The 16,241-nt window shown below is 43.8% G+C and overlaps 1 protein-coding gene across 2 annotated transcripts in view; it reads left to right on the top strand.

The window, feature by feature from the left end:
- Positions 1-16,241, top strand: part of PIGN (phosphatidylinositol glycan anchor biosynthesis class N) — a 127,905-nt gene that overhangs the window by 97,670 nt on the left and 13,994 nt on the right. For both annotated transcript variants that reach the window (XM_007524199.3, XM_060173963.1), the window contains exons 26-28: positions 151-224; positions 5,218-5,260; positions 7,150-7,202. In XM_007524199.3, the coding sequence (XP_007524261.1) occupies positions 151-224; positions 5,218-5,260; positions 7,150-7,202 (170 nt within the window). The remainder of the gene's footprint in view (positions 1-150; positions 225-5,217; positions 5,261-7,149; positions 7,203-16,241) is intronic.

Genomic DNA, 16,241 nt, shown 5'->3' with positions numbered 1-16,241 from the left:
TTTATTTCAGTGTGTGCTTTTTTAAACAATATAAGTAAAAGGTGTTTGAATAACTGAAGTATTTCTCAAACTGTAGTTATAGTATTTGTATCAATGAGCTTTTCCAATCCTTCAGCCACCCATGGCATCATTTGTTGTTCCTTTAAACAGATTTTAATCCCCTTTGTACTTGTGATGTGTGCTTTTGAAGCAGTTCAGTTAACTACCCAGCTGTCATCAAAAAGGTAAGATGAATGCTTAAGACGCATTGGGTTTGCTCATTTTAGGAGATGAGGGTGAACATGTGAGGATGTCCCATGTGGCTGTTAGTAAGGGGTGGCAGCACCGATGGTGTATCACAAAGAAGAGAAGAAACCATTTTGTCGCTCCATGTGGTTGTTAGTAAGGGGTGGCAGCTCCGATGGAAGAAACCATTTCATCACTTTAGCAGACTTTGGTCATCATGAGGAAAAATCACATTGATTACATTAACTAGAGTCTCTAACAGACAAATTACTTGCTCAGCAATAAAATATTATTTGAGAGCTGACAAAACAGCTCACTTGAATAGTTTTGCCATGCCTGTGACCCAGGCTTGAGTCTAGCTCCCACTTGCATTGAGCTTGTGCTTCCTTTCTCGTGTTCTCTCTCTGTCTTCTCTCTGACTGAAGGGAGAAAAAACAGTCGGTCATAGTAGTGGAGATGTCAAAAAAAAAAAATTTATGAAAACATTACTCGAGCTAATGGCTGGCTTACTACAACTTAGCAAAACATAAATGTGAGAGTTTTGCCGTCACTGACTCATCTGCTGTAGGAAAACTGTAGCTACAATCAGGGATATCATTCTTTCTTCTTTCTTAGATAAATATCAGACAAATGAGTTGAAATTATTTCATTTCACATGACTTGAAATTAATTTTCCTAACTGTCAATAATTTTTGTAGTTTCTCAGTTTTTATATCTACCTATGTGGCAGTTGGGTCAGGAAGCTGTTTTTATTTTTGTTTGTTCTGAGTGTTGAGATCTCTGAAACGCTCTTAGGCAGTGAAGACTAGAAGAAAAACTGTCCCTTCACTGATCACTTCTTTAAACTGGCAAACTTGCCTCACCAGAATAGGACTTATCCATCAGTCTCTTTGAGAGACACTTGAGATAAATAAAAAGCGAATTCTTCCCAGTTTTGTTATTCTTGAATCAAATTGGCATTTTCACTGCTGAAAGGAACAACTGAAATTAGCATAAATTTGCATGTTCTTCAGGATGAGTTTAAACTGGGATGGGTTTAGCATATAACTGTGCACATGCTGTAATTTTTGGGAAGGGTTTTCTTTCACAGTTTAAAAATAGTAGAAATTTTGTTTCTAGCTTGATTTAGTGGGATTTTGCAGGATATTTATGTGAATGTCACACTGAAGACATTTACACTTGTCTAGCCCATGGTAGACACAATCGAAAGCTGGTAAACAACATGTCGTTTCTTGCATCTCTGTTTAGTGGGTGCAGCTTTTTGAAGTTGTTTTTATTAAGATTTAGCTCTGAAAACACGAGAACACATGGAGTGAAAAGTAGAAGGCTTGCTGAGATGCATGTATGAATGTATTTGTGTGTATGTGTGTGCATGGGCAGAGAAATTCTTCTGGAGACTTGTGAAAGCAGAGTAACAAAATCGGAACTTTCTATATAAAAGACTTCTCTTCTGACCTCTCCTGGAACCTCGAAGTCATGCTTGCCCTTCATATTTAACTTGCCACACAGTGAACCTAACCATTTACTTTCTTGCTGCTCCTCATTCTGTTTTTCCTTCTCTAATATAGCGCATAGGCCTAAGTCCCCCCACCCCTATTAGCATAACCAGTAGACTAAATATTACCTGTCTCTTCTCTCCTTTCCACCCTCATTTCAGTCTCATTTGTGTTGCCAGACATTTTCTCGAAACACCCTTCTTGAAAGCCTAGGAGTTACCGTGCAGGTAAACTCTACACAATGACTTGCCTGCTAGATCCAGAATGCCTCGGGTGAGGTCAGTCTTAACAAGCCAGTGAGTGGCTCTGCTTTTCTTTCAGCTCTGTCCTTAAGTTATTCTGAGCAAAGTTAAAATAGAAGGACTGGATTGACATTGCTTTGTTTTGCATGGCTTTCAAAGATCTTCTCTAAGTACCAGCATCTTACTTTGCTTCTCAGCCTTGAGAACTGGCTTCATCAACAAAGACTTGTGTGTTGGAGGGTAGAGTCCAAGGAAAGGGAGTGTCTGGGCAGAAAGCTTTCTTAATGGCTAATGCTTTAGAAAAATGCTTTTGGCTATGAGTAATGAAAACCCAACAATAACAGAAATAAGGACTCCTTAACAGTCCAGAGCTAGTGTGAAGTCACCAACAAACTTACCTTTCAGCTCTCCATTCCTAAGTGTTGACTTTTTGTCTCATCCTTCCATCTGCCAGTTAGATAGAAAGAAGGGAAAAGGGACTAAGCAGAGAGAAAAGCAGAAATGCATCAGCAGATTCTCTTTCCATCAGGGAAGAAGGGTTTTCCCTAACACCCCATCTAACAGATGTGAGATTATGTTTCAGTGGTCAGAAATATACGTGGCGCACACGCCTTCTAAACTGGGAAGAGAAAACTGTGAATCACAATAGAGGGAGAGTCAGGCAGCTGAAAGCATTTGTTAAGGGAGACAGTTTGAGTCTAGTCCATTTCACAAGATGAGCATCTGTTCACGGAGACAGTTTGAGTCCAGTCCATATCACAAGATGAGGTAAAGAGCCCTGGGGTGTTGTCAGACGTGCAGGTCTGGTGCACTGCCACTGTGTATCTCCCTGGCTTTAAAAAAATTTTTTTTCAACAAATCTTGTTCATTTATCTGTCTTAAAGCCTAGGAAGCTTAGCTTCTGCTTGTTTTTCTTTTTTTAAATCTTATTTTCTGGGTTATTACGTATAGCAAGTCCAAATTCCCTAAGTCTGCTACTAAGATCTCTTCTTCCTTCATTACTTTGTCAGTTACAGCTATGCCTGTATGGGCTTTTCACAATACTATTTGCTAGTATTTTAAATTTGTCTATGAAACCAAAACAGATATATATAAAAAAAGATTGTCATCATGTATTGTTTATTTTCAGTTTTATTGTGTGCTGGCTATTTGTACAGCTCATTCAGCACATGTGTTTTGAGTCCTGTTAAATGCCAGGCCCTGTTCTGGCTTCTGGTGCTATGTGGGTAGTGCCTACCATCTACTCAGGGAGACAAATAACTAAAATGCCAGGTTGTGTTAACTGCCAGGCAGAAAAATTGACTGAGGAGGCCCCTATGCGGAGGAGGCATTTAAGCATAAACCTAAGTAAACCCAGAGTCAACTATGAAACGACATGAGCAAAGAGGACTGTGGGATAAAAGGATGTGGGGCATGGGAAGGGCATGAGGGGGACAGGCATGGGGTGTTGGACACACAGAGAGAGGGCCAGCCCTAGGTGGACTGTTGGCTGAAGAGTTATGGGAGATCAGGTTGGAGAGCTAGGTAGCGGACTTTATCATATGTGGCCACTGAGGCTATAATTATTATGGAACTTCAGAATTTTATGTGTTTGTAGCAAAAAGCCATTAGAAAGTTTCAAAGGCTCCTTAGTCTAGTGTGTGGATAATCACTTCTGAATTTTCAGGACAAGTGTAAGATCAGGGAGATCAGTTAAGATACCATGGCAGGTGAGCGATCCCAGTGGGCAGGAACAGATGATAGAAGCAATATTTGTTGTTAATTGGAGAAAAACTCAGTAGCATGTATACATTTTTAAAACAAAGTGAGAATTCACAGGGCAAATTCACAGGATTTAGGTGCCTAGTTACTTCAAAGTATCCCAAAGATAAAATGATACCTTAAAATGGATCCACTTTTAATAGAAATCCTATTCAAAACTACAAGAGTGATAATACCATGCTACTTTCATGGTGACTTGATCACTGTGAATATTGAACAGCGTGTTTCATTTGTGCTTCTCATTTGAACAATTTATGAATAAACAAAGGAAACAAGGGACACATTCCAAGGGAAGCGATGAACATGCTGAAGATTCTGAGAGTTAATAATGCCCTGAGGAGACTCTGTGGGTAGCAGGAGAAATTGATCAATTGGTCTTCATCCAAACCCTGCAGACTCAGCAGAAATCCTTTCAAGAGAATGAAAAGACAAACTATATACTGGGAGAAAATATTTACTATAATTTTTCCAAGCCATATGTCTGACATATATCTCCTATCTAGAATATATAAAGAACTCTTTGACTCAGCACCAAAAAACAAGCAATTCAATTATATATTAAAAAAAAAAAAGTCAAGAGACACGTAGAAGATATGCAGATGAGAAAGAACCCAGTGAGAAGAAGTTGAGCACCACTATGAAATAAGGAATTGTATGGTAAAGCCATAGTGAGACAGACCTTTTAAATGGTGCTGGGTGTTCATGATACCATCAAGTTGCCTCCTTGGCCAAATTCAAAACAAAAACAAAAGATAATTTACTTTGCTACTTGAGCGGAGGGGAAATATCAGTATTTGTCAAGAATTTCAGATCAGAAATCAGCAAGAGGAGAATGGGAGTGTCTGTAATAGTATATCATAAGGGGTCCTTGTGATAATGGCAGAATTTATTCTGTATTAGGGCCAGGGAGATATCTCAGCTGTACAGCACAGGTCTTGCACAGGAGGAGCCCTAGGTTTAATCTCCAGCTCTGCACAATGCCAGACCTGAGCAGTGCTCTGATTTCTTTCATACTCATGAAAACAAATTATTTTTTTTAACCTTTTAAAAAGAATGTTTTCAAATTGCGTTCTGTATATGAACAGTACCAGCATCAGTGTCCCAGTTGCGGTGTTGTACCAGACTCTGGAATGTGTGATCTTTAGGGGGGGCGGCTGAAGGGAGATATTTTCTGAACTTCCCCAATGGCAATTGCACATGAAACATGAATCTTTAGTTTTTTCAGAATACAAATCCTGACTTAAAATGCCACAATTCAGGCCTCCTTCATGCCATGAGTATAGTCATAGTGTTAAAGGACATTTTTGAAGTGATCACCCCAGTGGAAGAATGGTCTGTGATAATGTGCAAGGAACTTTTGTTCAAAGTGTTTTCAGAGGCAGAAGTACCATCCGAATACTGGGCTAGTTGGCTATTCTCATTTTGATTTTAGTGCGCTGTAAAAAATATGACTTTTATGTAATATGTCATTTCTCTTTATTTTTTTTCCCCAGCCTTTTTCTCATGGTTCTCGTCATATCAGACATCATGGCTTTGGTAAGACAGTATTGAATATTCACTGCAAATGAGTTTGAGAAGCTAAGTGCTGAGTTAATTTCATCAAAAGGATGTGAATGCATATCTCTACATGAAACCTTCAGACAGATGTTTACAAGTGCTGACATGTTCACACATGTAAATTATTTTTTCCGATCAGACCCTCTACAGGAGGTGTGTGCTTTAGTGTTGCAAGTTTCCTTATTTGATTCATTCAGGTCTGTCATTCAGACCTCGTCTTCCATGGTGCATTGTCTGAAGTGAGCCTTCCAATACATTATTTTCCTTCTTGAAATATTGATTGTTCACCCTTTTGTCAGACTGTATAAGAAAAGAAAGGAGAGAAGGGAAGAGTAGGGAGGAAAGAGGAAGCGGAACCTTTTTTCAGAAGGGAGTAGTGATCCCGGAGTGGGGACTGAGATCTTGCAGGTGGGCCTCTTACACGCGATGAGTTAACCAAAAGAACCAGCGCTACCCTCAGATTGATCCTTCACTCATTGACCTCACAGAAGATTGCTGTATTCCCAGTTACAGTTTATTGCAGGGCATGAAGACAGGTGCGAGTCAGCCAAGGGGAGGGTCACAGACAGAAGATAGGAGGGGCCTGAGTGGCCCTCCTGTGGAGTCAGAACAATCTTACTGTCAACAGTGCTGGTGTGTGACAGTACACATAGAGTGTACCACCAAGGCCTCGGCTGCCACATGCCACTCCCACAGCAGACCTTTGACTTCCTTCAGAGACCCAGCTGCCACCACACATTAGGGTGACCTGGTCCCTTGAGTCACATTATTATATTGGTGCCTCCATTCTTCCAAGCATCATGCTCCTGGAAGCGTAGGAATGCCCTCCCAGGAGCTGGAGGCAAAGGCTGAGGGTTATTTTTTTCTTCCTTCACATCATCCTAAGGTAGAAGCGATCAGAGACCTCAGTTAGGGGCACGTTCTCCCATCAGATTCCTATTCACCAGATTTGGAGGAGACGGCACTGTTGTGCCGTCCGGAACTAGACAGCCACTGTTTTTCTGAGATGGAGCACACCAAATGTTAGTACACATCAGCTTTCTGTTTTGCTCCCCAAGTGACAAGTAGACAAAACACAGGCATAGAAGAGAATGGAAATTCTCTAAGTTCATGTAGCATCAGATTTCTGTCATTTCACTCAGAAAGGTGATTGTGGGCAAGCCTCAGCCCAGTTGGCTGGCATCTTCTGGCCTGTCTCCTGGCTTCCTCAGCACCAGCCAAACTTCACGCTGGTCTTTTGATGTTGATGTCACTCCCAGGGTCAGAAGCACTACTTCTACCTCCTATAGCATCTTTCATTGGACTCTTACTCTTACTTTTCACTTCGTATTTTAGACTTTTTTTTTTTTAAAGCTGGGAACCTTCTCTTACATTCCAATTGAGATACCCACCCCTCCCTCTGTGCTCCTATAATTGCCTATGTTTTCCAGTGTTCATGTGACTGAAGTATTCACTGAAGTCCACATCCCCAGAAATAGACTTCATCTCTGGAACCTAACACAGTGGTCAGCACATAATAGGCAGTCAGTCAATATTTTTTGATGAATGGATGATACAGCCTCATTTCACCGAGGTCTTTGGTATTATTTAGAGCCTCTTATTAAAGTTGGCTGAGTCCCTACCCCACTGTCCACTTATGCCCCTCTTGCGTTCCTTCAGTTGAATGGTAATGCTATTGTTTCTGACTTTTAGGCCACTGTTCATTTTGGCCCAAGCAAAAAAATTTCAATGAAGAATGTATTCTTATTGATTGCAGTCAGACTGTGGCTCTGAGATCTGATGCATGGAATCTTAAAATAATGTTGTCTTTAGACAGTCTGAAAAGCCTTTTTTTTTTTAATGGTCTGCTATTTAATTTTCTTTTCCAGCACTTTTTCTTCTTGGTCCAGGATTATGGCAGCTGGCTTGATATTGGAACAAGGTATGGTACCTGCTCACAGAGAAATTTCTAAGCATGCAGTGAAGAAAAAGAGGCCATATCCTAGTATCACAGGTGCCAATTTGACTCCTGAGGTTAGCTTAGCAAGTAGCAATTATTTTAAGCCCCTGGAAGTGAGACATCTCCTCAGTTCTTGGCATTAACACTCTTGCAAGTATTTTCTTAGGAAGATGTGGAGATAGATGTTAAGTTTGGAGAGAATGGTAAGACAGCAGGAGGCTGCAGGAGACACTACTTAATCTGGAGCTTTGGAGTAGATCACTCCAGTATCTATGATGCCATCGTTCAACCTCACTTTAGAAAAATGAGGCCATTCAACTTTCTGTGAGAGTCACGTGTGGTGGGTTACACTTCCTGCCACTAGATGACCCCTAAAATGTCTGATATGGGGTCATTGTAGCCTGTGAAACCTGTAACATTGTTATTTAAAGTATAAGTTGAACAAAAAGTCAGTTTTCATCTGTATTGTGATTTGAAAGTCAATGATTTGAAAGTCACAAGTCTTAAATGTCTTCGTTTTGAGAAGAAGAGAATAAAGTGAACCCTTTTGCTGTGTTGTTTTCAAATGTACTTGGAGACAAGATGCCTTTTTTATGGCTTGATTCCATTTCGTTTGGTCAATATTTACTCAGTGCTGTCTGTGCCTTCAGTTGTGTAGGTCTGAGGGTAGACGCTGTGTTGTTAGAGATTCTCTCTTTGGTTCCTGCCCCTTAGGCTTGAGGCTTGCACCGTGTATTATTTATGTGCATATCTAACTCACCCAGAAGTCACCTAATTTGAATCTTTTCTGTTCCCTATGTGCTGGGTGTCTCACAGGCATTCCCTGGATTGTTTTTATTCTCATTAGTCTCTGGAGTTTGAAAGCTTAGGGAAAGCGTTGATGTCTCCACGCCGTCAGCCCTTGGACGCCCAGGTGTCTAGGTAGATAGTACGTCCGAGTGGGCCCTTAGGCTAGAGCAACTGGGACTTGATCTCTGCCACGTTTTAGCCATGAAACCATTGGCAGATGACTTAATCTCTCTAATCTCTCCCCTGCCTCCTGTAGTTATTTTAAAGGAATTAATCCGTATACAACATTTAGCACAGTGCCTGGTGTCCAATAAGCTTTGACAAATGAAAGTTGTTATTACTGATGTTTTTTCTGTAGTTCTGTCCTTTTAATCCTGGAACTCTATACTCATCAGAAAACAAACTACCCATCTTCCCATGCTCATCACCAGCCCTTCCCACCATTTCAACTTCCTGTCTCTATGAATTTGGCTATTCTGATTGCTCTCAGGCCATCTAGAGTTGGTTTGTGCTATATCTTCTCTTTTATGATGGACTAATTTCATTTTCATTATGTCCTTAACGTCCACCCATGATATAGCATGTGAAAATTTCCTTCTGTTATAAAGCTGAACGATACCCCACTGTATATACAGACCACATTCTATCTTGTCCTGTCATCTGTTGATGGACACTTGAGTTGTTGCTTCTACCTTTTGCCTGTTGCTGTTGAGGACATGCATGGGAGGCTTTTTATTCTTATCTACTTAGTTTTTGAAATTTTAACTTATTTGTATTATTTGTATTGCCCCCAGGGTTAGCTGGGGCTCAGTGACAGCACTATGAATGCACTGCACCCAGTGGCTATTTCACCCCTCCCCTTCTTTTAATCTGACAGGACAGAGAGACATTGAGATGGGAAGGTGGAGAGAAAGCATGGGAGAAAGACAGACACTTGCACATCTGCTTCACCACTTATGAAGCTTCCCTCCCTTAGGTGGGGAATGGGGGATGGATCCCAGGTCTGTGTGCATGGCAACGTGTGTGCTTAACCGAGTGCACCACCCCACCCCTGCCGGCCCCCTGCATGCGATGCTTTTTAAATGGAGAAATCTATGCTGGTTTTGTCTCTGACGAGGTGCCGTGATGTGAAGAAGGCCTAATTCTCACTTGAAGATGCGCATCACTGACTCATACACAGTCTCATTAAATCTGTATTTCATTCATTAAGAATTTTATTTCCTTTATTGACTTTAAGCGCATGTGGCACAAAGCGCAAGGACCGGCATAAGGATCCCGGTTCGAGCCCCCTGGCTCCCCACCTGCAGGGGAGTCACTTCACAGACTGTGAAGCAGGTCTGTAGGTGTCTATCTTTCTCTCCCCCTCTCTGCCTTCTCCTCCTCTCTCCGTTTCTCTCGGTTCTATCCAACAATGATGACATTAGTAACAACAACAAGAACCACAACAATAAAACAACAAGGGCAACAAAAGGGAATAAATAATAAATATACAAAAAATTTAATAAAAGATGTATAAAACACAAAGCCTTTGTAGATATCTGTGATCTCAGTTCAGTGCAGCAACTACTTATTAATCACCAGCTGTATTCCAGGCAGGGTTCTGGCGATGGAAAACACAGTCTTGGCGCCAGATGGTGGCGCACCTGGTTAAGTGCACACATTACCATGTACAAGGTTCCAGATTCAAGCCCTCACTCCCCACCTGCAGGGGGGAATGCTTCACAAATGGTGGAGCAAGTTGACCAGTGTCTCTCTCTCTCTCCCCCTTTTTGTCTCCCCCAGCCCTCTCAATTTCTGTCCATCCTATCTAACAATAAAAAAATAAAAAGATAAAGGAAAAGGAAAAAATGGTCACCAGGAGCAGTGGATTCAGCATGTAGTTACTAAACCCCAGTTGTAACCCTGGTGGCAATAAAAATTAAAAAAAAATTTTTTTAAGATGGAAGATAACAGGCTTAGCCTTTTGTTACACAGGGCCAGATGGCAAAGAGATCCCCAGCAGGTCATACACTGCAGTGTGAGAAGTCCTTAGGTGCTATGGGAACACTGAGCAGGGCATCGACCTCGGCCTTGCAGGGTAAGAGGAGGCCTCTTGGAGGAATGCTGCAAGTATGGGGCTTAGTGAAGCCCGTTTGGTCACAAGAGCTAGAGCTGACTTATGTGGCTCCTTAAGGGGAACCCCTGATACTTAAAGGCAGAGAAATATAACTGAAAGAAATGACCAGAAAAGTGGGAGAAAACAAGTGAGAGTACGGTGACAGAAATCAAAAGAGCATCTTGGTAAGAGATTACTTGGGCAAAGGCAGCCCAGTGAGTGTTGATTTAGCACCGAGTCGTGGACAGGCCTGGCCAGGCAGTGGCGGAGGCAGGCTTCAGTGTATCAGAGGCTGCACTGCATCAGAGTCATCCACTTACAGTGAGGCCTGCAGGCCAAGGAGAATCATTTACTTCCTCTCCGTTACCACCCCAGTGAAATAAACAAAGCCAACAAAAGTGAAGGGCCATCAGAAAATGCCAGTTCAGCAAACTCTCAGAAGATGACAAATCCCAGAGAGGAGACAGAAGCCCCAAGTCTCTCAGCTGGAGGCTGCCAAGCACAAAGGGAACCCCAGAAGCTCAGGCTCTTTCAACCAGTAACAGAGCAAAGGAGTGTTGGGGGGGTGGAGACACAGAATTAAAGGAATGTCTGCTGCTGTACTGTCAGCAGTTTCTCTCCTCTTTCCTTAGTCCCCCTGCAGAAAGTACTACAGGGAATATCCAGAGGACAAGTGCAGACAGACCAAAAAATGAGAAGCATTTCAGTACTGTGACAGAAGCCGGGTTGTGTTCTCTTATGTATACATGAGTCTAGAGCAGGCAGGATGAATCTGTAGTCACAGAAAGCTGACAGTGGCCAGCGGGGCTGAGAGCTGGAGCGAGCTTATAGGAGGGCTTGTGGGAGTGTCTGGGGGCGCTGGCAGTATTCTGCATCTTGACCACCCGGGTCGTGGTCACATGTGTGCTCCTTCGGTAGAAGCTCATCTAATTGGACATTTTAGATGGTCGTACTTCCTTCTGTATAAATTACACCTGAAAACTGATTGCTGAGAAAAGATAGATGAGCTAAATTATCTAGATTAAGATGTGTTCAGCTCACCTGCCTGAGCACGCACTTTGCCACATGCAGTGGCGCCTAGGCTCGAGCTCCTGATCCCCACCCGCAAGAGGAAGCTTCATTAGCAGTGAAAAAGGGCTACAGGTGGGGCCAGGTGGTGGTGCACCTGGTTAAGCACACACATTACAGTGCACAAGGACCCAGGTTCAAGCCCCTGGTCCCCACCTGCAGGGGGAAAGCTTCATGAGTGGTGAAGTAGGGCTGCAGGTGTCTCTGTCTCTTTCCTTATCTCCCCCTCCCTTCTCAATTTCTCTCTGTCTCTATCTAGTAAATAAATAAATAAATGCCTTTAAAAACAAGGGGCTACAGGTGTCTCTCTTGCTTCCTCCATACCTCCCCTGCTTCTCAGTTTCTCTCTGTTCTGTCAGAATATAAAGAAAAAAGGGGCCAGGTGGTGATGCACCTGGTTAAATGTATGTAGTACTATGTGCAAGGACCCAAGTTCTAGTCCTCACTTCCCACCTGCAGGGGGGATGTTTCACAAGTGGAAAAAAAGATCTGCAGATGTCTATCTTTTTCTCTCCCTCTCTACCCACTCCCCAATTTATCTCTGTCCTACTGAATAAAGTGGAAAAAAGGAAGGAAAGAAGAAGAAGAAGAAAAAAAAAAAAAAAGGCTGCTAGGAGCCGTGCATTCATAGTGCCGGCACTGAGCCCTAGCTGTCATCCTGGTGGTAATTTGAAAAAAGGAAAAACAAAAAGGCTATCAGGAGTGATGGATTTGAAATGGTTAAAGTATATTCTCTGAGAAGTGGGTTAGAAAGGATCCGGTTTTGCTGCTTTTCATCATAAATTTCCCTCTACTCTTTTGCTCTTGGGGCATCAGATATATGACCCTTATAAAAATAAATGGAAATGGGAGGTCAGGAGTTTGAAGTACAGAATTCTTTGAAGCTTCAATGGAAAGTGCAGTAGAGATGTAGGGAGCTACTATCTTGTTACACTTGGGGCATCATGTGGAATAATAATACTTAGGCAGAATGAGATAAGCCGGAAGATGTTAGTGTTGCATCAGTTCTTGCGATCCACCACCATAGTGGGCTTCTGGAGCCAGTATGGGGTCCGGGTGAGGCAAGTTCCTTCACAGAGCAGAGTGAAGGCAGAGACTAAGATCCAAGGTCAGAGCAGGACAGTGTCCGCAGCCCCAGCAGGCACTTCTCTGAAATGTGGGCTCTGAAGAGTCAATAAAGGCAGTTCGGAGACTAAGGAATCTGAGTATATATAGTCCTTAAGATGCAAATAGACGGAAGTTTAGCCTTGAGTAGGAGGTCCAGTATGAGCCATGCATACAGTGACACCTTCACCCCATTTATAGTATCGTGAGTCAGTGTTAAATAAAAGGATTTAACATACCTTTATTCATGATTTAATAATGATTAACAAGATTGTAGGATAAGAAGGGTACAATCCCCACCACCAGAGTTCTGTATCCCATCCCCTCTATTGTAGACTTTCCTGTTCTTTGTCCCTCTGGGAGTATGGACCCAGGATCATTATAGTGTATAGAAGGAAAGAGGTCTGGATTCTGTAATTGCTTCCCTGCTGGACATGGGCATTGACAGGCTGATCCATACTCCCAATCTATTTCTATTTTTCCCTAATGGGGTAGGGCTCTGGAGAGGTGAGACTTTGGGACACATTGGTGAGGTCGTCTGCCCAGGGAAGTCAGGTTGGCATCATGGTAGCACCTGCAATTTGATGACTGAAAAGTGGCAAGATGTAAAATAGGACAAATTGTTTAATAAACAGGAACCTAAAGATAAGAATAGAACAGATGGGACTAAGGGTCTTTGTATAGAAAGAAGCTAGGAGGGGGCCGGGTGGTAGCACAGTGGGTTAAAAACACATGGCGTGAAGCACAAGGACCAGTGTAAAAGATCCTGGTTCGAACCCCTGGCTCCCCACCTGTAGGGGGGTCACTTCACAAGCAGTGAGACAGGTATTCTTCAGGTGTCTTTCACTCTCCTTCTGTATCTCCCTCTCCTCTCTCGATTTCTCTCTGTCCTATCCAATAGCAACAACAATAACAAGGGCAACAAAATGGAAAAGATGGCCTCCAACAGCAGTGGATTCTTAGTGCAGGTACTTCTTCTAGCGTTTGCCCTTCTTCCGTAGCCAGTCAACAGCGTCAGGTTGAGCCTGATGTCAAGTTTCGAGACCTCCTTTGAATCTGGAGAGGTGGCAGTCGTTGACTATGTGGGTCATAGTCTGTCTGGAGCCGCAGGGGCAGTTCGGGTCGTCTCTGGCTCCCCAGCGATGGAACATAGCGGCGCACCGGCCATGGCCTGTTCGATAGCGATTGAGGAGGGCCCAATCATAACGTGCTAGGTCAAAGCCGGGTTGACGCTTGCAGGGGTCTGTGATGAGGTGTTTGTTCTTGACCTCAGCTTACTGCCAACTCTGTTTCCAAGAGTCTGGAACAGAGAAGTTCAGTGTAGGCATAGGGGACCAGATTGGGTGACGAGACGTCAAGCGTTGGACAGGGTGGGCGAAGATATCCGTGTATATTGGCAGGTCCGGTCGAGCGTAGACGTGGGAAATGAACTTAGATGATGCCGCATCCCAACGAATATCTGGCGGGGCGATGTTGCTAAGAACTGGCAGCCATGGAACTGGGGTAGAACGAATGGTTCCAGAAATTATCCTCATGGAGGAATATAATTTGGAATCGACCAAGTGGACATGGGAGCTACGGAACCATACTGGGGCACAGTATTCTGCAGTGGAATAGCATAATGCCAGAGATGATGATCGTAGTGTGGAAGCGCTCGCGCCCCATGAGGAGCTGGCCAGTCTTGCAGTGATGTTATTCCTCGCGCCCACCTTTGCTGCAGGTACTGAGCCCCAGTGATAACCCTGGAACCAAGAAAAAAAAAAGCTGGAAGTCTATTTTAGGTATATTACAAGGAGCCCGTGACTTTAGTAGTTTCTACCTGAGCCTGACAGCTTACATGAAGGTGGGCTAAGAGTATTTGGGGAGGGGAGGGGGAGATGGTGTCAGAGTTGAGAATAGGACAAGAAAACTGAATCAGGGCAGAGAAGCTTCCAAATATGAGGTAAGTATATACATACCGTTCGTTAACTGTAAACCACTGATCTGATCTAGGGCCCAATGTCTTTTCATATTTATCACAGGAGCCTATGTCACCTCTGCATCCCAGGCAGTCTGAGTTCAAATGCATGGTCACAGCTAGGGATATTATTATAGCCAAGGATTGTCTGCAGTCACACATCAGCCACATATGTCTCGTGCTGCAGTGTTTGTGGTATCTTCTGGCACAGTGTTTGTATGTGCTGTTTATCACAGCGCTGGGAAGAAAGGATCATTTCCCACCACGGACTCATTTCCCGTCTTCTAGGACAGAAGGGGATACTAGGAGTTGCCCATGTCACGGAGATAGGAGCAGACACCTCAGTAGCCCAGCCCCTCACCAATTCTGCTTAGAGAAGATTCCCCCAAAGTCTTTTTGTATAGCTCCAGGAAAGTGCTAACTTTATTTTCTATTAGACTTATAGCTCTTTAAGTGACTTTGTATCTATCTTTGTATGTGTGGCTATTTCAAAGGAGCCATTCACTACAGAGTTTTGGATCGTAGGACTTTAGGGTTCAAAGGGGAGGGAAATATTGATTGGGAGCTAATGAGCCAGGAGGAAGGGCACCAGGTGTCGGTTTGAGGCCAAAGGGCTTGTTTAGCTGTGCAGAGTCCTGTCGCTGAGAGAGACTGCTTCGAGGCAGCATGGGGCGGGGAGGGGGGAGCAGAAGTCTCCTCTTAGGGAGGGAAAGGTCATGATGGGGTGTGCAGATGCTAATGGGCACTGCACACCCTACCAGGCCGCATGGCTGGCAGAGCTGATGGGGACAGTGAGTCATCTTGGTTGGAGAAAAACACGATATAGAGAAAGCTCTGCTGTGGAAACGTTCCCTGGGAGGGTCACAGGTAGGCTGCAGGCTGCAGCAGCCCAGGATGCTCAGTCTCTGAGGTGTTGTCTGCCCCAGGAGGAGTTGTGCTCTGTGAACAGAGAAGCACTGATGAGGCAAGGTTCTCGCAAGGTGCCGGGGCATGACTGACCCAGCTGGGCATGTACTTACTGCGTGCCTGACCTGGTTCAAGTCCTGGCATCACAGGAGAGGACCGTGGCAATGGAGTGTCAGTTTATCTTAATGAAAAGATAGTCCAAGTGCACAAGAACCCAGGTTCAAGCCGCTGGGCCCCACCTGCAGAGGGAAAACTTCACAAGTGGTGAAGCAGGGCTGCAGGTGTCTCTCTCTGTCTCTTTCCCCCTCTGTCTCCTCCTCCCCTTTCAATTTCTGTCTCTATCCAATAATAAATAAATAAAATAAAAAGAAAAGGTGGTCCAAGAATGGTAAAAATCTTGTATGCACAAGTCTCTTGCTTGTCAAAAAAGAAAAAGATCTACTTAGTGTATTCAGACTTGTGCAGTCCCTGTGCAGAACTGCCTTGTCTTGCCTGACCACAGCTCTGCACCCATTAAACAGCACTTCCCCACTCCCCATTCATCACAGGACTGTCTCTTTCTCTCTCTCTCTCTCTCTCTCTATCTCTATCTCTATCTCTCTCGCCTCCTGGGTTATCGCTGGGGCTTGGTGCCTGCTCTACAAATCCACTGCTCCTGGAGGCTATATTTTCCCTTTTGCTACCCTTGTTGTTTATCGTTGTTGTTGGCAAGCCTCTTTCTCTGTGCATATGTGTACTCTGTGAGCCTCTCCTCTAAATGGACTCACCTCATCTCTGCCTTTTGGTGGCTGGCTAATTCACTTAGCAGTATGTCCTAGAGGACATCCACATGGTAGCATGTGTCAGAATCTTCCTCCCTTTTGAGGGGTGGGGGTGCTCCATCATATGTGTACACGCATTTTGGTCATGTACTTTCCCCACTGACAGACACTTAGATTGCTCTTAAGAACCATGAATACTGCTGCTATGAACATGGTGTTCGTCATCTCTTCAAGTTCCTCCTGTTTTCAGTTCTCTCATAGACACGTCTAGAAGTGGGGTTCTGAACTGGAAGGCAGTTCTAGTTCTAACTGTAGGAACTGACACCAGTATGTTGCCCTTG

The sequence above is a fragment of the Erinaceus europaeus genome, chromosome 15, assembly GCF_950295315.1.
Source record: "Erinaceus europaeus chromosome 15, mEriEur2.1, whole genome shotgun sequence".
NCBI lineage: Eukaryota > Metazoa > Chordata > Mammalia > Eulipotyphla > Erinaceidae > Erinaceus > Erinaceus europaeus.
Note: the sequence above shows the minus strand (reverse complement) of the source record. Positions and strands in the feature narration are given on the sequence as shown.